Source organism: Kogia breviceps, chromosome 12 (assembly GCF_026419965.1).
Source record: "Kogia breviceps isolate mKogBre1 chromosome 12, mKogBre1 haplotype 1, whole genome shotgun sequence".
Lineage (NCBI taxonomy): Eukaryota > Metazoa > Chordata > Mammalia > Artiodactyla > Physeteridae > Kogia > Kogia breviceps.
In genome coordinates, this window is record NC_081321.1 from 57,768,087 (window position 1) to 57,792,037 (window position 23,951).

General features: G+C 41.8%; 1 protein-coding gene across 2 annotated transcripts in view; it reads right to left on the reverse strand.

Annotated features, from left to right (window-relative positions):
* The window catches only part of PTPRB (protein tyrosine phosphatase receptor type B), a 117,842-nt gene that overhangs the window by 39,544 nt on the left and 54,347 nt on the right, over nucleotides 1-23,951 (reverse strand). For both annotated transcript variants that reach the window (XM_059080210.2, XM_059080212.2), the window contains 9 exons: nucleotides 19,646-19,912; nucleotides 15,673-15,936; nucleotides 11,449-11,712; nucleotides 10,653-10,916; nucleotides 9,594-9,857; nucleotides 7,173-7,442; nucleotides 3,392-3,655; nucleotides 1,095-1,358; nucleotides 79-360 (listed from right to left, as the gene is read on the reverse strand). In XM_059080210.2, the coding sequence (XP_058936193.1) occupies nucleotides 79-360; nucleotides 1,095-1,358; nucleotides 3,392-3,655; nucleotides 7,173-7,442; nucleotides 9,594-9,857; nucleotides 10,653-10,916; nucleotides 11,449-11,712; nucleotides 15,673-15,936; nucleotides 19,646-19,912 (2,403 nt within the window). The remainder of the gene's footprint in view (nucleotides 1-78; nucleotides 361-1,094; nucleotides 1,359-3,391; nucleotides 3,656-7,172; nucleotides 7,443-9,593; nucleotides 9,858-10,652; nucleotides 10,917-11,448; nucleotides 11,713-15,672; nucleotides 15,937-19,645; nucleotides 19,913-23,951) is intronic.

The following is a 23,951-nucleotide window of genomic DNA, read 5'->3' on the forward strand; positions in this document are numbered from 1 at the left end:
AAACCAAGCCCCATTGGAATAAGACGTTTCAACACATACTTCCTCCCCACTTCATCTGAGAATCAAGACATGTCATACTTGTCCTCACAGATCCAAAAATTGGTTTGCTGTAGGTTTTCCAGGAATCACCACTGACAGTCTTGACACTGAATTGATAAGATCTCCCTGGACGAAGACCATACACGATGCGTCCTTCTGATTTTCTGTTGCTGTAGGGGTTGAAGACTGTGATGGCATCTCTGGGGAACCACTGCAGCTCAAAGTCATCGTAGTCTGTCCAGTCCGGTGGCCCTTTCCAGGTGATGGCCAACGATGTGTTCGCAACATCGGCAAATGACATAAGACTGGGAGGACTTGGGGCTGTATGTATGAGAAAGTAAAAAGTCATGTAATCACTTCTATGCCATAACATATACAATAAGAGCTGAGCGACATCAGACATACGTTTAATGTACTTCATAGGAAGAGGTAATATGATAACATAATAATAAGAGCTTCCATTTACAGTGTTTACTACATGTAAGACACTGTCCTCAAGTCTTTTATGTACATTTTATTTAATTTTTATAACCAGAGCTTTTTTACTAGGGTTCTATGGAGCATGAGTGTGCCCTGAATGGATTATAAGTATGAGAAGATATTTATTCCATCAGATTTGGGGATGTGGAGGCTAGAGTCCACAGACAGTTAAATCCAATTGCAGAGAGGCTTGTTCATTGACCCCAGGGTAGCACACAGATATCAATGTTATCTGTGTGTGCCCAAGAAATAAGAAAATTTAGAAAGCACTGATCATAGTAACACAATGATGATGTATATGATTATCCCCATTTTGCAGATAAGAAAGCTGAGGCTTAGAGATGCTCGGTGACTTGCCCAGCTTCACATAGGTAAGTGGCAGAGCTAAGCCAAGGACCTAGATCTTTTCACCCAAAGTCCTTTACCCATTCTATCACAGAGCCTTCCCAAGTTCAGGGGCTAGCACATGGTACATCATTACCGATTTTATTTCTTATTAATAAGACCATAATTAAAACATGCCTGTGGAAGCTACTTCCCACCAACACTTGGCCATTGGCAACTGGGCTTCTTACCTGTTCTGCTCTCCCCCGTGACTTTGTTGCTGAGATCTCCACTATGAGTTATCACACACAGCATGTATTTCCTTCCGGGAACGAGGCCATGGAAACGCCACTCTGTCAGTTCCTTGTCTTTCCAGTTTTCCTTCTTTGTGCCATTGGGGTTATAGAGAATCAGCTCATAAAAGTCAAAGTCCCCAGAGGCTGGACTCCAGCTGAACCAGAGACTGTCTGTCATGTTTCGATTGGATCCCTTGAGGTTACTCACAGAGGCTGGGACTTAAGAGAGGGAAAACCTTTACTAAAAACAAGACAGATAGAAACAAAGGCATTTTGGCCCACAGGTGAAAACATGAGCTATGTTGGGTGTATGGGTGAGTAGTGCCTATTGTAGAGCCAGATCTTGCTTCTACTTCAGGTCACTTGAGTTTAGGGGCATGTGGTCTAGAGACCTGGCACAAATTAAAATAAAACAAAGCACAAGAGGTGGTGACTTTTATATGCTCGCTACATATCCTCTGAAAAACATATAAAGTGAAATCTTCAGAAATGACTGAGACTGGTCAAATAGTTCATAACTTAGGATATAAAAAGCCCTGAAAGTTGTTCATAAAATGTTCCTGCCCCTTCCAGTCAGGCCCATCTCACTTGGGCCACCATCCCATAACATCCCTCTCTGGGCCTCTTCACTTCCTCTCCATCCTCTCTTAGGTTCTCAGTTTTCTCTCTCAGCCCTTTCTTCCCCCGAAATCTGTACTGATGGAACCTCACTTGGGAAGTGAAGAGTTAACAGTCATTTCTACCATAGTATAAATTAGTCAGGCTGGCACCTGTCCTGTCGGTATGTAAGCTTCATGATTCTTTGGAGAGTGAAGACTGTTGTCCTTTGTTGGAGGAATTTTAAACATTAATGAGCAGATAAGGGAAGATGTGCCAAGGGCAGATGGCCCTGAAGATGGTAACAACTAGGAAATTCCACTCATGGCTTATCCGCTGCTCTTTTTCATTCCCTCAGAAGACAAGCTGAGAACTCCTGTTGAGTGACTAAAATGAGCTCTTCCCATGGCTCCTCTCACCTTCGGGTCTCAGCTGAAAAGCCTTCTCTGTCTAAAGTGGTCTCTAAGTCTTGTCCTGCCGAGTCACGCTGTGTCACAACATAATGTTTATTTCCTTCAGAGGATTTAAGGGGTTCCAAAATCATCACCCTTTAAAATCTGCCGTCCCACTCCCTCCTCCTCGCTGCTAGTGTAGAGCCCTGTGAGGTCAGGGGCCTTGTGAGTCTTGTCTACTCTCCTAGTGCAACAGTGAGCCCAGTGCCTGGCACACAAGAGCACTCAAAAACTACTGTCAATTAAGAATAAAAATTGGGGACTTCCCTGGTGGTCCAGTGGCTAAGGCTCAGCGCTCCCAATGCAGTGGGCCGGGGTTCCATCTCTGGTCAGGGGACTAGATCCCACATGCATGCTTCAACTCAAGCATTCACATGCCTCAACTAAGACCTAGTGCAGTCAAATAAATAAATTTTTTAAAAAAGAATAAAAATTGAATAGAAAAAATGAGATAATGGACTCAAATAATGGAGAAAGAGTAGATTCAGTTTCTTATTTGCAAAACCCAGAGATGTTTCTCTCTCTCCTTTTCCTGGAACTCTTGTGTTCACTTCATCTAGTGCTGTGTTTCTGACTCACAGCAGTCTTTGCTTGTTGGCCCCATTTGTAGCTGCCCTTCTTTGGACCTGCTCTCCACTCCATCTATTTCCTGTGGAAAGCTGAAAGGCACAGCTTGAATTGAGCGCCGATGGGTTATAACCCTCGCGTAGCAGTTTGCTGGCAAGTAGAGGAGCCAGATTCATTTTCTTCACTAAACTTTATGAGGTAAGCACGTGGAGGAAAAAAAGCAAAAACCAATGCAAAAAATATTCCGGGGGCTTCCCTGATGGCGCAGTGGTTGAGAATCCGCCTGCTGATGCAGGGGACGGGGGTTCGTGCCCTGGTCTGGGAAGATCCCACATGCCGCGGAGCGGCTGGGCCCGTGAGCCATGGCCGCTGAGCCTGCGCGTCCGGAGCCTGTGCTCCACAACGGGAGAGGCCACAGCAGTGAGAGGCCTGCGTAACACACACACACACACACACACACACACTCACACACACACACAAATTCTGATATATAATCAAGGGTCTGATTTAGGGTCAGAAATTTCATATAAAGCTACACCCTGGGTAGAACAGGAAACTAAGGACAAATCAAGGAAAAGCCAGGGAGTACTGTGACAATTTCCCTGCTATTCATTACAGCTTGGGTTCAGGTCTTACCTGTTCTACCGAATATGGAAGACTCGTTAGACAGCTCCCCGCTGTGAGTTACAATCACCATTTTGTACATTCGACCTTGTAGCAAGTTCTGGAAAGAGAAGCTCTGGACTTGCGGGCCAACTTGAGCTCGCTCCTGAAGAGTTCGATCTGGGTTGTACAGAAAGATGTTGTACCAGTTGAGCTCCCCCTCTGAGGGGGTCCAGCTGAAGGACAGGTGTCTGGTGGCGTTCTCTGTGATCCTCAGGTTGGCGACAGCTGCTGGGACTAGAAAGGTTGAGGAGGAAGAGAATGAGACAGTTTTGGTACAGCCAACCCTGACCCAGCCCGGGGCTGGCGCCTAGATGGCCACACTCCAACCAGCAGCTCAAAACACACCATCCCTGCCTTTAAGACTATTGACTAGGGCTTCCTTGGTGGCTCAGTGGTTGAGAGTCCGCCTGCCGATGCAGGGGACATGGGTTCGTGCCCCGGTCCGGGAGGATCCCACATGCCGCGGAGCAGCTGGGCCCGTGAGCCGTGGCCGCTGAGCCTGCGTGTTCGGAGCCTGTGCTCCGCAACGGGAGAGGCCACAACAGTGAGAGGCCCGCGTACCGCAAAAAAAAAAAAAAAAAAAAGACTATTGACTACATGGAGACCCCAGAGCAAAGAAATCCGAATATTGTGAATTAGCGAGTCTGGAGCTATTAATGTTAAAAAGCAAAACCACAAGAGAACGAGAACAACAACAACAAAAAACGCCCACTGGGCTTCCCTGGTGGCGCAGTGGTTGAGAATCCGCCTGCCGATGCAGGGGACACGGGTTCGTGACCTGGTCCGGGAAGATCCCACGTGCTGCGGAGCGGCTGGGCCCGTGAGCCATGGCCGCTGAGCCTGTGCGTCCGGAGCCTGTGCTCCGCAATGGGAGAGGCCACAACAGTGAGAGGCCCACGAACCACAAAAAAACAAACAAACAAACAAAAAAACGCCCACTAATGGAAAACTATCTTTAAAGACATTTTTTTTGCATGTCAAATAAATGTTACTCTGACCCGTGTGACTAAATGTTTTTCCAGTACTAGGAACTAGATCAGAGATCAGCAGTCTATCTCTGAGTGCCCTCTGAGAGCTAAGAAATGACATTGGCGGGGAAAGCAGTGGGAAGGAGAGACTAAGTATGAAAGAAAGGGAAAATCAGGCAGAAAGAGAAAACTAGATTCAGAGACATGGGAAAGAGAAGGAAGAGGACAAGCCAAAACCATTTTTTAGGATTTTGGAACCCTTTTGGCCTTCCGTGCTACAAGCTGGCAAGGTGATAAGGTGCCACCAGAAATGACCTGCTTCCAAACTGTTGGCACAGATGCTGCCTGATACCATGGAAGTCTTAAGATGCCAGTGGAAATAGAACAGGACATCTGTCTCCTCTCTCCTGGGTTCTCTTCTCCAAACACTTTCTCAGCCTCTTTTGCTTTTCCCCTCTCCTCATGCCAGATCCTTAAAAGTTGGTATTTCCCATGGTTTCACCCTTTGTCTTCATCAAATTCTATAACATTAGCAAACAGTCAGTCTCATTCACTTTACGGTTCGCTATGGCCTGCATGTTTGTGTCCCCACCCCGAGCCCCCTGGAAATTCATGTTGAAATCTAAGGGCCAAAATGATGGTTTCAAGGGGTAGCAAATGGAAGATGATTAGGCCATGAGGGTGGAGACCTCATGAGTGGGATCAGTGCCTTATAGAAGAGACCCCAGAGGGCTCTCTCATCCTTCCCACCATGTGAGGACACAGTGAGAAGATGCTCGCTGTGATCCAGAAAATGGGCCCTCACCAGACACCAAATCTGCTGGAGCCTTGACCTTGAACTTCCAGCCTCCAGAACGGTGAGAAATAAATGTCTGTTGTTTAAGCCACCCAGTTTATGGTATTCTTGTTATAGCATCCTGAACAGACTAAAACATGGATTTAACTAGAAGTTTTGTCCAAATCTTTATCTCCAGCTCACTTTTCTGAGCTTAGGACCCCTATTATCAATAACCTATTGATCACCTCTCTCTGCAAGTCATTCAGACATTACAAACTCAGTTCAGAACTGAGCCCTGTATCTTTTTCCTTGACACTCTCTTCCTCCTGCTTCTCTTATCTCAGTTAATAGAATCATCTTCTACCAGGTAGAAACTGTAGAATCTTCTTCTGTTCCTCATTTTATACTCTACTCAGCCACCAAGTGCCGTCTTATCTAATGCAGGACTATTTCTTGACAATATCTACTATTCTTCATCAGGGTCTCTTCTCCATTCAATCTATCCCCCATGGCCATCTGATTTACCTTTTTTTTTTTTTAAGTACAAATTTTTATTACAGAACATTCACTCTCTGGCTGAAAAACTTTTATTGTCTCCTGTTATTTATTTTATAAGATGAAAAGTAAATCCCTGAGGAAGGCACGCCAGGCACTGTCTCACCCAGCCTGAACCTGCCTTTCCAGCCTCACGTCTCCACCATGTAACACACACTTCGGCCACCGCAAAATCTCCCTGCTCCTTCTCACACCTCCCTGTCTTGGCACGTGGTCGTCTGTCTGCACTGGGTGTCCTCCTAGCTTTTCTCCACGTGCAGAATTGCTTCATCCTTCATGACAGTACTGAATGGTCACTTTCAAGAAGACTTCCCGATTCCACCTGACTCCATGCTCCCCTTGATGCTGGACATTCCTCTCTCGCAAACATCCCTTATCACAATGTATTGTCATTATTTGTCCACGTGTCTGTCTCCCCCAATTGTCAGTCACTTCTTCCAGGGCAAGAAGCCATGCCTAATTTATCTTTATGTCCCCTATCGACATCAAACCCCTTTCAGACTTAGGTGCTTAATAAATAAATAATCAGTTAGACCAGTGGTGCTGTCTGAATAATGGCCCCAAAGATGTCCATGTCCTAATCCCCGGAACCTGTGAATATGTTACCTGATGTGGCCAAAGGGACTTTGCAGATGTGGTTAAGTTCAGGATCTTGAGGTGGGGAGATTATCCTGGATTGTCCGAGTGGTGACCAACGTGATCACGAGTCCTTAAAAGATGGAAGATGGAGGCAAGAGAGCAGAGAGGGCGATATGGTGACAGACACAGAGGTTGGAGTGAGGCCATTGCTGGAAGGAATGTGAGTGGCCTCTAGAAGCTGAAAAGGGTGAGGAATGGAGTCTCCCCATGAGGTCTCTAGAAGAAACACAGTCCTTTTGTGACCTGACACCTTGATTTTAGCCCCATAAAACCTATTTTCGGATTCAGATCTCCAGAACTATAAGATAATAAATCTGTGTTGTTTGAAGCTGCAAAGTTTATGGCAATTTATTACAGCAAAAATAAGAAATGAATAGAGCCAGTTTTTTTTTGTGTGTGTGTGTGGTACGCGGGCCTCTCACTGTTGTGGCCTCTCCCGTTGCGGAGCGCAGGCTCCGGACGCGCAGGCTCAGCGGCCATGGCTCACGGGCCCAGCCGCTCTGCGGCATGTGGGATCTTCCCGGACCGGGGCACGAACCCATGTCCCCTGCATCGGCAGGCGGATTCTCAACCACTGCGCCACCAGGGAAGCCCTAGAGCCAGTTTTGATGCAAAATCTGAATTGGAGTGTGGTGGGCTGAAAGCTGTGTGAATAGGCCGACTGACTTGAGTGGCAAATCATGGTGAATGTCCCTGCTGTGTAAAGAAATATATATCTTCTCCCAGTGTTGCTTCATCCCTTTGGCCCTACAGTTCTTAAGGAATAGCAGACAGGGAGGTATTGTACGAAACAACAAGCTGTGCGAATTACCTGTCCGGCCTTCAGTTTGGGCTTCCTTGCTAAACAGGCCTCCACTGACGGTTAGGATCTGTATCTTGTATTTCTTTCCTGGTGTTAGGTCTTCAAATTTGTGCTGCTTAGTGGTGGCTGCCTCTGATGTGTTACTTAGGAGGATCCCATTTTCACTTAGAAGCAGGATATCATATCTTTCTGCCACGCCAACAGCTTTTTGCCAACTTACTATTAAGGAGTGACTACTGTATGCATTGTCTGCAGTTATTCCCTGGACGGACGCTGGGACTGCAAAGAAAAGAGAGGCCAGTTCCATCACTTAGGGTTAAGTAACCAGTTGAGAAAAACTTCCCTAACTCAACTGCAGATAGAAGATGACGCCTCATGGTTGCATCATTGACACTTTCCATGAGCCCTTAGGAGAAAGTATTTCTTGGCCTGAATTATCTGTATAACTGCTTAGATTCTCTATTTCTTTTTTCTCTGATTTAGACGGAATCTTGAAGTCAGACAAGTAGAAAAATTAGTGGAAGTGACACATAAATATGCAGTGATGCATATCGATGTATCTAGAAAGTGGAAGAATGCGGAACAAATTTACATTCAATGAATACAGTTTGGATGACTGAATGGTGTTGCTTGTTTAGACTTTCATTCCCAAGATTAACTCAAGTCAAAGCTTCAAGCCTTGACCTAAGCAGTAGCAAATAACAGTGGTTGTACTACAGCTCTTGATGTGAAAGGCCAGAAAGTATTATTTGTTAATAATATTTTATGTCCTAAGCTTGTATTTTTTCTCATTCTACATAATATCTTAAGAGATCTCATCCACTCCCATGGTTTGAATTGTTAGTCATCACCAATGACTCCCAAACTTAAACTCTCAGTTCAGATCTCTCATCTATTTTTGCAAATGACATCCCTCTCTGGATATTCCACAGACACCCCCCCAACCCTCAAGATGCCCAGACTGAACTGCTCATCTCCCTCCCACCACCTCCTTATTGCCCTTTGTTGGTCCAAGTCTTGGTCCAACTCTTGATCCAAGTCAGACACTTGTCACACTCACCTTTCTACAGAATCAAACATGAGTCTTGTCATTCCTGTCTCCTAAATCTTACATCTCTTGGGTCTTTCCACTTCTCTCCTTCTCTTCCTCACTAGCCTAGGACACTATCATCTTTTACCCACAGTACTGCAAGTCTCTTGCTTCCTCACTTCCCACTGTTTCTAACTGTACACAGTGTCTGGCAGATTCTCCTAGCATGCCATGCTGATGGCCCTTTAATGGCTATCCACAATTCTAAACACTTTAACAAGGCATATAAGGCCCTTCGAAATTAGGTCCACCTACCTACTTGGCCACATGGCTCGCATCGTTATTCTAGCATAAGTAGTGTATAGCTTTGCAAATGTGCCATGCTTTCTCTTCCATCCAGGCCTTTGCTTTTCTGCTGGAACCAGATCAACACATACTTCACCAGGATAATTTCTTATTGTCTTTTTAAATGTTACCTCCTCCTGGAAGCCTTCCCTGACTCTTTTGGTTTGCTCCTATAGTATCCTGACATTACTTTTATTTTAGCACTTACCGTGCTATACTTTAGTTGTCTTTTACCTGACTCCACTATATTGTAAGCTTCTTTGGTCAGGGGCTCTATCTTGCTGCTGAATTCCCATTTTCTAACATAGTGCTTGACATATAGTTGGAGACATACGTATATGAAATAGAGACAGAGAAGGGCACAGTACAGAGGCCCATGCCCCACAACTAAATAAGTGGTCATGAGAATGGAAGACATCTAGTACACATTGTATCACAGTAGAGAGAGCATGACGCTTGGAGACAGATAGACCTAGATTTGAATTATAGTTCTAGGTCTTATTACATGTATCCTTGATAATGTTTTATAAACTTTCTAAGCCTTACTTTCCTCATCTATAAATTGAAGATAATGATCTTTACCTTGTAGTATGGCTAAAGATCATTTTAAATGCCTGGCATTTATAGTGGTGCTGATAGCTTATTTTTGTTTTGAAAGTACTATGTGAATAGTGATATTAATATAAATAAGCAGATACATTATTAATTAATCACAATTGAAGTAGATGGCATAGGTGTGTTTTTCTTTAAAGAATTTTGAGAAAGGGGTAAAATTTTGAAACACGCGGAGTTAGAGAATCAGCTATTATATCCCTTAGCAAGTATAAAAATCTATTCACATGATTTCGTTTCTAATTACCTTTCATTTGTTTTTGAATCGCTCTATTCAGAAACAAAAATGCAAAGAAAAAAATATGAGAAAGGCTCTTGAAACCACATTGAATTGTATGAACTTAGTGGTTTTGAATTTGGGTATTTTCCATTTGTGAGTGGCCAAGCCCATCCATTGTCCCATTATGGAGAACTATTTGGCTCTTCTCCGGGGGGACGCTTACCTGTCCGCCCGAGTGCATCTACCTGGTTCTTCTGGGACCCGCTGACAGAGGTGATCACGATCCGGTACTGCTCCCCAGCCTCCAGCCTGTGGAACGTGTGCTCAGAGACAAGCTTGGGGACGGTCTGAGACTCAACCTTTTGATTCTGCCTGAACGCTGACACCGTGTAGGAATCCACATCCCCCCCACCTGGAGTCCAGTTCACCGTCAGGCTATCTGTCGCCCCGTTGGCAGAAACGTGAATATTTTTGACAACACTAGGAACTAAAAAAGAGAATAAATTTAAAAACCATCACTTAGAGAATGAACTGTGGAAATTTTCAACTAAAAGTTTCATGCTTCCTACCTTTTGGCATCTACTGAAAAAATACATGTGAAAAAAAATTGGTATCAATCTACCATTTTTCTCTGACTTTTCTGCTTGAGCTGAAGTTGATGGGGGAAGTTTAGAGGGACATCAAGACCAGTGAGTGGACATGAAGAATGCCAGTTATATAGTGGGCGCTAATTAGATTGACTTGGTCCAAGTCTTGGTTTTCTCATTTGCTAGTTGTGGGACTATAGGTAAACCGCTTAACCCCTGTAAGTTTCCGTTTCCTTATCCGAAAAACAGCAATGATAATAATAGTGACCAGCCCACGAAATTCTTAGGACTGAACAAAATGTACATATAAAGTACTTTGCTGTGTGTCTAGTTCACAGTAAACTCTTAATAAATGTTAACTATTATAGCAACACTCCTAATAGAGTTCCAAAGAAGGAATATCCAACCAACCAATCAGGTTATTTATACTTAATCTGTAAGCCTCACAGGCAACAGCTATTCATATCAATTCAATGTTATTTTTCAGAAAGCTTTTTTTTTCTCCACCTACATCATACTTTAGTTTTGTTAAACCAGCTTGGACAACATTATTGTCACTATCAAGATAACCTTCTCCCTTCTTGCCACCCCCCAACCCCTTAGCCCTTTAAATCCTCAACCAAAACGCCTGGCTACCCAACATGCTAAATACACCACACTATCTAGTCAGGTTCTAGAGCCAGATTTCCAATTACCTGTGAAGCCCTCAATGAAGGCTGACTGCTGTACATCTCCACTGATCGTCAAGACAAGAATTTTATACTGGCGCCCTGGTGTGAGGGAGGTGAATCGATACTCAGTTGCGGTATTGACAAGGTGAAAAGGAGGAAATACTTTCATATCGTTGAAGAGCAGTTGGATCTCATACTGGTCGACGTCCCCATCAGCTCGTGTCCATGTCACCTGAAGGTCCTCAGTGCTCCTGTTCTGCAAGGTGAGATCCTTAACAGCCTCTGGGACTATGAGAAGACATTTCAGGAAAGTGACTGATCAGAGTTTACTACACAGTAATTTATGAATCACATTCACAGAACTGGCAAACATCTCCCTTTCCCACATAAACCACTTCAGCTTCTTCATGCATAATTAAACAAGAAAAATTGGAAGCAACTATTAAAATTGTAATCTTTTTCCTGGCATACATCTTATATGCTAAGTATTGGTAGAATATAATCGTAAAACGAGTTTTGATCTCAATCATAGGATAAAACAAGACATCTAGATCTTTAAATGCCACAATGCAGGAGGGCAGGGAAGAAAAAGGAGAAATTTGGTGTTCCTGCTCCCCCACTATGCTTGCTTTTATCTGCCACTAAACATTCTGTAATTATAGGCCATGGCTTGGCTGAATGATGTTAGCTCCAACTGAGACTAACTGGGAATGTAATTTACTGATCAGTAAGCAGAGAAAATTCAAGGTTCAGATAAATTATTTACTCGATGACCTTCAAGTCCCAACCAACTACCAAATTTTGCAATCTTTCCACTTACTTGTTCTTCCATTCCCTTGTTCACTGGCTTCATATTGTCCACTTTTTGTAGTAACAGTGACACTGTACAACCGTCCAGGGACTAGCTTAACAAATATACACTCGTTTTCAGACTTGGGAATGCTTTTCGTTTGAATGAAGTTGTTTTTGTTCTTAATGGTGACTTCATAGTGATCAAAGTCTCCAGTGGCATGTACCCAGGATACCTTTAAATAGTCGCTCCTGGCTGAGTTGCTGATACTGACCCCCTGGACCTTGTCAGGCACTGCAAAAGAGAACAGAAAACAGCTAGAGATTTAATGGTTCTGAGGGAGCAGTTGATCACAGATGACAACACGGGACGATAAAGGAAAGTGAGTAGATTTTTACTGAGTGCATTTAAAAGAAAAATCTTAGACCTTCAGATCACAAATTTCTGGAGGGGAAAGATTGTTACACTGTTTGGACTGATTAAATGGATCTTTTTACAGACCTGATGAATTAATTCTAATCCTGTTGTTAGCCTACACGAAGTGTCATGTACAAAATGGAGCATTAAACATAATAACTGATGATTAATATGAATGATGGCAATGATATTAATAATTCCAGCATACCTTGGTGACTCAAGGTATGATAATGAGTTACCAAGAAGAGTATAAACAATCCAAAAGCAAAACAGAAGATGAAGAAACACATATGGTAACTAATACGTGAAAAGATGTTCAACATCATTGGTGATCAAGGAAATGCAAGTCAGGGCTATGGCACAATACCATTTTACATCCATTTGGTTGGCAAAATTTAAAAACCAAGTGTGAGAAAGGATGACCATCTGCAGGAGATTGGATGAATGAAATAGTATATAAACACAGTGAAATACTATATAGCAGTCACAATTTTTCTTAACTCAAAACACAAAAATATGGATTTCACTCTTAATATCGAAACACAAAATATGGATGAATCTTATCAAGATAATACTAAGTGAAAGATCTTAGTCCCCAAAGATTACATACTGCATAAAAAATACCTTTTTTGTATTAAAACAACTAAAATTTTAAAAATATAATTTTAGGATTACATAAATAATAAAACCACAGGATGGAAGGCAAGAGAGAAAAATAAGAGTCAAGATGATGGTTACTTTGGGATGGACCAGTGAGGTGTGAAATGCATGATCTGATATAGATTATTATCAAGTCCCTAGCTTTTATTTTGGGTAGTGGTTTCTCAAGTACATATTAAATTACTAAAAGTCTAAATTTAATTAAATACCATAAAAACAAATAGCAGTGGCAAAGTGGCAACTGATGCACAGGATCCTGAACCAAGAATTATGATTAATCCAACTTTGTGCACCTGACATTCCCCATAAACATATGAACAAACGAACAAACAAATCTGTGTACTCATGGGTTTTTTTCTCAATTGATCAATCAGTCAATCAGTGCTTGTTAACAGGAACACTGTAAAATAAGGCAATTCTGTATTTTGAGCATGATATTAAGGATATTCTATTTTTTCATTTGGGGCTGTATTTTAATTCAAAAGTAGGCCCTAGATTCATTACTATTTGGCTATAACTGGATTTTATAAATATTAATGAGAAGGAGCATTGAAAAGAAGTATGAGCTCAATCAGATCCAGGGCCCTAAATTTCTATCTTAATACTAGCATGTTCTCTGGATCGTGTAGCCTCTGTCTGTGTTTGGTTTATGTTAAGGGATTTCTGCTCTGACCACATGCCACGCCTATGTCCAAGTTTTCTCTTCTACTTTCTTCCAAAGCATGAAATGACCCAGACATTTCAACATTTTGGTATCTAAGCTACATTTTTCATGAAGCTTCTTAACACCTACAAGTTGCATTACTATCCTTTGCTGGCTTATGTGTGCTGGGTTTTGTACTGGAATATATCTCCCCACAGATAGGGAGCAAGGGCAGGTGTGCTTTTTTTCAAGATATTTATCTGGAACCAATCAGAGTGTTGCTAGAATTTAGTCATCACAGACTTGTACAGAAGAAATTCTGAAGTGACACTGTAAGTATGGGCTAAGAAAGGTCAACGATACAGGTAATTTACTGAAGACAAAGCAGGAAGAAAAACCAGGCTGAATACATGCTAAGTCAGTAAGGGGCTCTCCAGGTGGAACTGGGGGTAATTTGTGGGACTTGCCTTGCTGTATGGTGAGATGATGTGATACAGAATTAGAAATATTGACACTTTCACCCGAAATGTAGAAGGCATTGAGACAATCAGCCAAAATCAACAAGGCAACAACTCAGACACGACTCTCCAGTTAAACTGACTTGTTAGGGGTAGTGGTTTGCCTTGATTAGTCACGTGCCAAATCCAAGTTCATGTTGGTAAAGCATCAAAAGGGTGCTTTGAATAAAGGATCACTTTTCTTACATTTAAAATCAATCTTAGCACAAGGCCTTGTAACATGAAGGTCATGGGAATAGGAAACATTCATGAATTGACACCAAGGGGAAGCAAGGGGCTGGCTAGTGGTTGGGTGACATATCCTTTAATTTCTGGCAATTTTTAGGCTCCAAATCAATCAAACAGAAGACACTGACATAAGGCTGCTTTGTAAATAGAAATCAGATCTCCGTCAGTGTGCTTATCGGCATACGTAATAATTTGAGGGTACGGACTATCTCTTTATATCCCTGACTAGTGCTTTCAGGGAGAGCATGACGTACTGGAAACAGCCCTGGAGCGCGGTAGGGCTTGGCTACTACTGCTCAGCCGTGTGACCTTGGAGAAGCCACAGTTTCTCTCTGGGACTTTATCTCAAATGAGATGGGATTAGATCATTCTAAGGACACCTTCAATGCTAGCATGCTGTAACAATGTAAATCAGTGGTTCTTAACTTTCTGAGGTCACAGAAACTATGAGAATCTGATAAAAGCCACTCACTCTCTTTCCAAAGAAATGCACATACCTGCCCTATCCTCAACAAGTTCACGGGCAATTTGGGGGTTACTACTTTCCTAAAGTCTACCCACGAAGCACTGGGTGAAAACCCCTGATCTAGGTGATTTCTGATTATTCATTTACCAAACATTCATTACTCAATGAATGACTCTGGAGCCTACTAGGCTCCAGACCCTGTGCTGGGGCATTGGATGATGTCAGTTGTCCCAGATTCTCATGGAAAAACTGACATTTTATTTTTAAATTTATTTATTTATTTATTTTTAGCTGTGTTGGGTCTTCGTTTCTGTGCGAGGGCTTTCTCTAGTTGTGGCAAGCAGGGGCCACTCTTCATTGCGGAGCGCGGGCCTCTCACTATCGCGGCCTCTCCTGTTGCAGAGCACAGGCTCCAGACGCGCAGGCTCAGTAGTTGTGGCTCACGGACCCACTTGTTCCACAGCATGTGGGATCTTCCCAGACCAGGGCTCGAACCCGTGTCCCCAGCATTGGCAGGCAGATTCTCAACCACTGCACCACCAGGGAAGCCCAAACCTGACATTTTAAAATGCAAATATCAAACCATAGCTCAGCAGGAAAGATTTGATAAAGTATTAATCTCACCTTAAGCAGAAATCTCAGATGTAAACCCCAGGAAGCATAAGTATATTGGGAAAATGGTAGTTGTCACAACTTAGTTCTTTCCAGCACATCGAAGACCAGGCCTTCAAAGCCTTTGCTAAGATTTTGCTCTTAGTCCCAGAATTATAAAGGTTCACATTTTCACGTTGTGTGAAAAAGGATGAACAGTGGTCTTGACCAACAGACATTCAGGAAGGATTTCAGGATAGAGAACTTTGTAGGCTCTGGAGTCATTCAGAACTGGGTTTAAATCCAGGATCTGAAGTGCACTGGCTGTTTAACAAGTTAAACAGTTGGACGAGTTACCCTGAACCTTGGCTCAGCACCTTATCAGAATCTGTAAAATGGGAATAATAACAACAACTACCTCAATAAGGACTTTATAAGGATTAAATTAGTGAACATCCATAGAGCCAGGGTCTAGCAACCCTAAACAGAAATACCTGGTACTATATTTGAATATACTATGAATTCTAGCCACGAAATGGTGTTCATCTTACTTTAAAGGTAACATCTGCTCACATAAGGAACTTCTTGGGTGAAAATATGAAGACTCCAAGATAACGTTGTGATCTCAACGGTCCTTAATCCCGTCATTACAGAATTGCTGCAGACCTGTGATGCCCTGAACCACATAGCCGGCTGGTTCTTACAGAGCCTGGACCTCCTGAGATGCTCACCTGTCCGCTCTTGGCCGAAGGAATGATTTTCATACTTGCCACTCCTCGTAGTTATGGTCACATTGTAGAGGCGGCCCGGGGTGAGGGAGCTGAAGGAACATTCACTGACAGACTTGGCAATCACGAGGGACTGAACCTCCCTGCCATCGTGGGAAAGTGTCACCACGTAGTTATAGACGTCTCCGGGAGCCGGCAGCCAGGATATGCTGAGGTAGTCATTGCGACCAGAGTTGTTCACCCTTACTCCACTCACGCTGGAAGGGACTGGGATTTAACGAGGGGGAGAAAATTTAAAAAGAAAGGCACAGTCAAAAGTCTGAGTCATCTATTGCGGCGGGCAAAAACAGTGTGGACTCAGGAGATCGGATTACCTATGAGGTCAAGGAAGGGTGACGATTTCATCGTAGCTTCTGGAAGCTGAGAGTTCTTACCTCATAAGATTAACCAAGATAAAAATCCAAGGAAGTCTTTTGGATGCCTCATAAATACAAAGATGCTGCTACTGCATTTTTATGGTGTGGTTGTTTGTAAAGTATTTTAAGTGGAGGTTTTCTTATGTGAACGTGTCAGGAAGTCCCCTATGTAGGAAAGGGAACAGACATTAACTATCTAAATGAAAGAGCTTGAACCAAACCCATCAATAAAGAAAGGTTTTTGAGGGGAAAGGTGAAGAGTGCAATAGCTTTTCTAAAAGTCTTAGACATCGGGGTAGCTTCGACCTTCTTGTGATTAATTTATTTATTCCTGGGGAGTCTAATCATTTACACAGGTGAAGGGGTTGTATTTGCCTTCGCAAAGCATTTCCTGCCCTCTAGTGGTGAGAAATAAACCTAAACGCCTATCCTGGAAGCAATAAGTCTGGAGACCGGACTTGAGGGCAGAAAGACATGCTGTGGCAATTATTGGCCTTTCTGATGTCCACCATAATTATGTGCTTCTCTCAGTTGGGGTTTTAGCGTCACAAGCATTTACTAAGAACCAACTATTTTCCAAGTATACAAAAATGGAAAAGATGTGGATGACTGTAAGAAGTTCCCTGGCTAGAAGTACAGTCTGCAAATTAATAATCATGGTATTGAATAATAGTTGCTCCATGTATTAGAAATAAATGAATGACAAATAGTACTGTCAGTAGTGAATATAAGAATAAAATATATAGTACATATGAATTGCACTACTGTTTTCATCATTGGTTGACTGACTTCAGCTATATATTTTCATATAATTGTCAATATCCGTACATCACATATAATGGACGGGATTTGGCTAGATGACCTCTGAGAATCCTTCTCATCTAATATGCTTTGACTTTGTGGTTTAATCCCCAAAGGCTTCTGTGCATTTACAAGCACTTATCCATCACCAAAATTATAAACAGCACTCTACTAAATAATTCTGCTAATGCTGTTCCATGCATATGGACATTTCCCAGATATAACGTTGAACTTTTAGCCATACTATTTATATATTGATGCCCTCCTTCCTTTTTTTTTCCTGTCCTTCTTTCATCCATCTAACCATCTGTATATCCCATGGTTGTTCTCAGAATAACTATGCTTGTTTTTCAAAACTGCTGGGAATATTTGCAACTATTAACATTTTATTAGAAAAGATATAATTATTAAAAGTTTTACCAAAAATATAAATTCATGTTTAAAAAAACAGATATAATATTTATTTTTTTTCTTTAGAATGAGCATTTTCTCAGGTTAGAATTAGATTTGTTAAGCACATCTGATATCTTCAATTTTAAATATTTTGCCACCTTATCTAAGCTGAGAGGGTTTATATATACGTTTCAACTCTGTGGAAATATAAGTGAATTATTTCAACCTTGACTAATACTTCAGTAATTTGAGTAGATGGTAATGATTATCTAGGTTTTAGCCATTGAATTTTTTTTACAATCTACCATGTACAGAATTTACTAATTGAGGCACCTTTCAAAATCTCTAGTTATTGTGTTTCTATATAATATCTCGTTTTTCTCTTTTCTCATGATAATGTCTGCACTCAATGTGTTTGAATAAAATAACTGATGTTTATATTTATTCATATCTTGTCCTTTCCTTAAGACTTTATTATCATTCTTCAAAGAATTTCTTGTCTCATTTTGCATACTTCTGTTATATAATGGTCAAATGTTGATACCTCTGTTGCCATTAAAATATAGGTATAAAAATAATTACAAGTCCCACTTATCAAGTGATCTCAGATATCAAACCATTTTAGTATAGCACCATATGCTGGACAGCCCTTGTGGTATTTTAAGATGAGAATTAACCTGTCAGGCATCTGACTACTTGCTCACAAAACCATTTCCTTTTCCCCTTGGACACACAGCTAGACTATTTCCCAGCCACCCCTGCAGTTAGGTGTAGTCATACAACTGTGTTCCCGTTAATGGAATGTGGGTGGAAGTGATGTGTTTACTTCTAGCTTTAGTAGTCTTCCTCCTCCCTATAACCTCCATTCTCTGAAGAAATGGAGAGACCTCTGAGAACCTAGAGGAAGGAAGAACCACAGATGGTAGGAGCCTGGGTCTCTTAATTACTGCTTAGAGAAGAACCAACCAACAGAGTTGTCCAGTCAGGAACACCCACATTGTACAGTTGTATAAGCAGGAAATAAGTCAGCCTAATCTGACTAATACAACTGCAACTCACTGGGAAATGGATGCAAGATCCTTTTCAACTCCTCTCTTCAACTTGTTATTTCTCCTTCCTCACTCGGATACCCGGTGTTGGGGTGACTTACTGGGGATGGAAGAGAAAATGAAGGCTTAGATAAGTGAACGGCAGAGCTAGGACCAGAATCTAGGCCTCTTGATTCCCCAACTAAGCTTTTCAGTCCCTCACCCCCAATTATGCTACATTGATGGATGGTGCCAAGAACCATTAAAAGAGAAGAAGGAAGGTATCAGGAAGAACACAGGCAACAGTATCAGTTGCCACAGAATGACAGAAATGGGCAGACATCAGTGAATTTCTACCTAGACTATGAAATATCTTTTCAATGACTTAGTTGCTCTTTTGGGAGAGTTAATGAAGTTAATGGTCCTTGGGTTCATTAAGCAGGTGAGATTCATGATTTTAGAAAAGGATATATCTATGGATACTTGATGCTGATACTCAGAATCTGAGCATTGGAAATATAGAGGGAGGAGACTGACATCCAACTTAACATAATCATATGAAATTAAACAGGCAAAGTCACTGACCTGAATTCACTAATAATTATTAAAGCTTCTATTGGATTTATTTAATTGTATATCTTTCTAAGAAACTGGAAAATATATTTTATATTGTTTGTTTATGTTCTTTCTTTGTGTTGTGTAGAAAATTATATTCCCTTCTTTGGTGCTGCACCTCTGCCTGACACATATGACATTTATTTGATTACTTAGCTCTCTGCCCTATTTGACTATGAGCTCTTTAAAGTCAAGGAACATTGTTTAGGTGGCGTACAGTATTAAGCACTGTTTAATGTTGCTTGTGAAAATATATGGGATTGGGTAATTTTATTAGCTTAACTTTTGACCATAGAAGTTGGAGATGATTTTTTTTTCCTGTGTCTTGAAACCAAAGATATGAAAAGAGAATGGAAGATACTTTTTAAAAAAAGTTCATGACTTGTTTACCTTAATCGGACATAAACATTTCAAAGAAAATCAGCTAGACGAAGGAATAAGCTCAGGTAGCAGATGACTATCATGTCATCGCAAAGGGTTTTCTAGGAGTTCTGACACATGTATTGGAGATTTTAGAAAATTTAGAATTCATTCTCTCCTACTCTCATCCATCATCCAATTTCCATTCCTGGGAGATCAACATGTACTGTCTAGATAGCAGTGAAACTTGGATTTTAGGAAGATCAGAGTTGGGTCTGTCTTTAGGATGTTTTAAAACGCCTAGGATATACCCTGGAGGTTCCACGTGCTTAGGTCGCCATAGGTCACAGACACTCTTCTTACCTGTCCTTCCCTCCATCACCACTTGTCGGGAAGAGATTCCTCCGCTTACTGTGGTTACCACCATGGAGTAGAGGCTGCCCGATTTGAGGGAGTGGAAGCTGTATCTGCTGGTCTCACTGGAGACACTTTCATTTTTGATGACCACGTTTTCATGGATCAGTAAGACTTGGTAGAAGTCTACGTCTCCCAATGCTTGGGTCCAGTTAGTGAATAGACTGTTTGTTGTCCCTTGGTTGGCCACATGCAAGCCGGTCACTTGGGCAGGCACTAAAACAGAGTAGACAGGGAAGAAAAAACAGATGACACTTCGTCACCCTAAGGGAGTGTAACAAAAATGACTAAAAAATGGAGACAGTCTTGAAAATGCTAAAAAATATATATATTTTTTGATATAGACACTCAGCTTTATTTCCTGTGAAAAATGGAGAACGATTCCCCTACAGAGACTCTACCATTCTGAAAAAGCTGTTTATATGGGAAATCAAAATTATTTCAGATCCAAGGATAAGATGATGCATGCCTATTAGGTAGTCTTGATTTTTAAATTTTAAATAGTAAAAGGCTGCTATTTTTTTATTATATGATATCGCTTATATGTGAATTCTAAAAAATAATACAAAGGAACTTATTTACCAACAGAAACAGACTCACAGACATAGAAAGCAAACTTATGGTTACCAAAGGGGAAGGAGAGGGAGGGATAAATTAGGAGTATGGGATTGGCAGATACATAAAAGGCTGCTATTTTTGAAGATTGCTTACTTAATGTTATTTTATCTGTCCCTACCCCATGAGAACTCAAAGCCACATGATCTACTGGAGCTAATGGTTGTTATGGGGTGGTATTGGGAAATCCCTTTAACCTGATGATTAGATTGTAGTCTAGGAGACTGGTAATTCTTTATTGGCACATTCTCAAGAGGGCTATGCTTATACATGAAAATGCTACAATACTATATGTTACAGTATTATATAATAATAACAATGATAATGAAAATGATAACAACTGATTGCCTGTTATGTGCCAGTTATGGACTCTATGCTTTATAGATGTTATATTATTGGATACTCACTCAAAACTCTATAGAGTTGATTTTTAAAATTCCCTTTACAGAGGAGGAAACCAAGGATCATAATGTAAGTAAATTAGCCTATACAACAGTGCTAAGAAATTGTCATTCTGGCATCCAAAGTCTGATTCATCTCACCTGTGAGCCTGTGCCCTTTACCTAATTAACAACTACTGTGATTTTTAACCTGTCCATTGACAAATCTTTTACACAGATCTTGAAGTTGGCCTTGATCAACATACATCTCCTTTGTGCCTCTTCCCAGAATTATGATAATCAAAGGGATTGGAACCTTGAACAACCCTTCTCAGAAATCACTGACTTTTGGATTTAGGTACAAACATACTTATTAAAATACATTACTGTACATGGATCAAAAGATTTAATTCCAATTCTAAATTTCATATGGAAAGCAAAGGAATTAATATGTCAAAACAGTTTTGAAAAAGAAGAATAAAGTTGGAGGACTAACACCATCTGATTTCAAAACTTCTAGAAAGCTACAGTAATGAAGACAGTGTGATACTGGCTAAAAAGTAGACACATAGACTGATGGAACAGACTTGAAGGTCCAGAAATAGACCGAACACATATATAGTCAATTGATTTTTTTTAATAGAGATGCAAGGGCAATTCAGTGGAGAAAGGAGAGTCTTTTCAACAAACAGGACTGGAATTATTAGATGTGCATAAGCAAAGAAATAAACTTTGCCCCATATCTCACACATATACAAAAATTAACTCAAAATTGATTATACACCTAAATTTACAACCTAAAACTATGAAAGTTCTAGGAGAAAATTTTGGTGACCTTGTGTTAGACAAAGGTTTCTTAGGTATGACACCAAAAGCATGATTCATGAAAGAAAAAAACTGGTAAATTGACATCAAAATTAAAAACCTATGTTCTGCAAGATATACCAATAAATTAATGAAAAGACAAGCCAGTGGAGGAGATCAAGATGGTGGAGTAAGAGGACAGGGAGCTCACCTCCCTGTCACCAAAAATACATCTACATGTGGAGTAATTATCACTGAAAACTAATTGGAAATTGGCAAAAAGACTCTTGTACAACCAAGACTGTAAGAAAGATACACATGTAATAGGGTAGGAAGGGAACAGAAGTGATTGGGTCAGGACCTGTGCCCCTCAGAGGGGCCTCAGAGGACAAGGGAGATGACATTGGTGGACACTCAACCTGGGGAGTGAGCAGGTTAAACGAAGTTTGGGCATCTCAGTCCTGGTGTCCTACATGAGGAGACAAGACCCCTTAGCTGGTTGGAGAACTGCTGGGACAAAGAGAAGAGCTGAGGAAGTCTGGACTCCAATCATGAGGGGCACACACATGCTGGCTAACCCCCAAGGCAGAGCAGAGAAAGGTCTGCTCTAGTGGCTGCTGAGTTTTCCACGACCACCTGGCACATGTACCGGCTCAAGCCAAGCAAACATTCTGACCCAACTCACTTCATGCCACAATGTGGCACTGGATCTGGGGCAGCCACGGCTGGGGAAGAAACTTGACTGTGGGACCCAGAGGTGACCTGGAGCAGCTCCACACGGGGGTGGAGGCTGGGTGGGGCAGCATGTCTATACTTGGTGCTTACTTAAGCAGTGCCTCAGACTGCCCAGATATCTGACGGGGTGGCCACTCCACCACAGCTAACCTCCGCATACATGTAGAGCTCACATGGGTCCCACCTGCCCTGTGGAGCATTTCCGCGACAGGGTGGGGGCAGCGGATGCAGGCAGTAGTGATCAGCTGGGAGAGACAAAGGGGAACTGCACCAGAGGCTGCATCTGAGTGGAGCCATAGACACCTACACGGGCAGTGCATTGAAACTCTGTCTGCACACAGGCCCCACTTGCTTCAGCACTCCCCTCCTCTGGGGTAAAGGTCCTGGTGCTGGGAGAGGGAAAAACACACACTTAAAGTGAACAAAGTCAGCTTGAGCCTGATCCTCAGGGTTTCTGCCCAGTAACTTGGATCAGACCCCCACCCCTGACAGGGCAATGATCCCACTGAACAGAGAGGAAGTTCCACCTCACACCTGGCACCAGCTCTAGACCCTCCACCTCCAGCCCAACCTCTACCAAGGGGACAGCTGCCAGCTATCACCCTAAAACAACACCCTGAAGAAAGATGTAACTTGCATTCATGTCAAATCCAACTCTCACACCAAAGACAATGGGCGAACACAGCCTGTATAGGGATCCTCCCACATAAGAACACCCCTTTAAGACCACAATAGGTAACTGTTTCACCTAAATTCATAGAGGCAGAGAAAGTTAAGCAAAATGAAAAAGCAGAGGAACTACTCCCAATTGAGAGAGCAAACAAAACTCCCTAAAAAAATAATGAAACAGAAATAAACAATTTATCAGGTAAAGAATTAAAAACTTTGGTAATAAAAATGTTAACTGAATTAGGGAAAAGAATTTATCTAAACAGTGAACATTTTAACAAGGAACCAGAAGATATAAAAAGGATCCAGGGCTTCCCTGGTGGCGCAGTGGTTGGGAATCCGCCTGCCAATGCAGGGGACGTGGATTCGTGCCCCGGTCCGGGAAGATCCCACATGCCCCGGAGCGGCTGGGCCCGTGAGCCATGGCCGCTGAGCCTGCGCGTCCGGAGCCTGTGCTCCGCAACGGGAGAGGCCACAACAGGGAGAGGCCCGCGTACCACAAAAAAAAAAAAAAAAAAAAAAAAAGGATCCAATCAGAAATGAATAACTCAATAGCTGAACTAAAAAAAACATACTAGAAGGAATGAAGAGCAGACTAAGTGGTACATAAGTGATCTGGAAGATAGAATAATGTAAATCACCCAATCAGAACAGCAAAAAGAAAAACAAATTTTAAAAAATGAAAGCAATTTAAGAGATCTCTGGGATAACATTAAGTGTACCAACATTTGCATTACAGGGATCCCAGAGGAGAAGAGAGAGAGAAGAGGACTGAAAATGTATTTGATGAAATTATGGCTGAAAAATTCCCAAACTTGAAGAAGGAAACAGATATCCAGGTTCATGAAGTGCAGGGGGTCCCAAACAAGACAAACCAAAGTAGAGCCACACCACATATCATAATTTAAATGGCAAAAGCTAAAGAGAGAATTCTAAAGGCAACAAGAGAAAAACAGAGTCATATACAAGGGAATCTCCATAAGGCTATCAGCTGATTTCTCTGCAGAAATATTCCAGGCCAAAAGGGAGTGGCATGATATATTCAAGTGCTG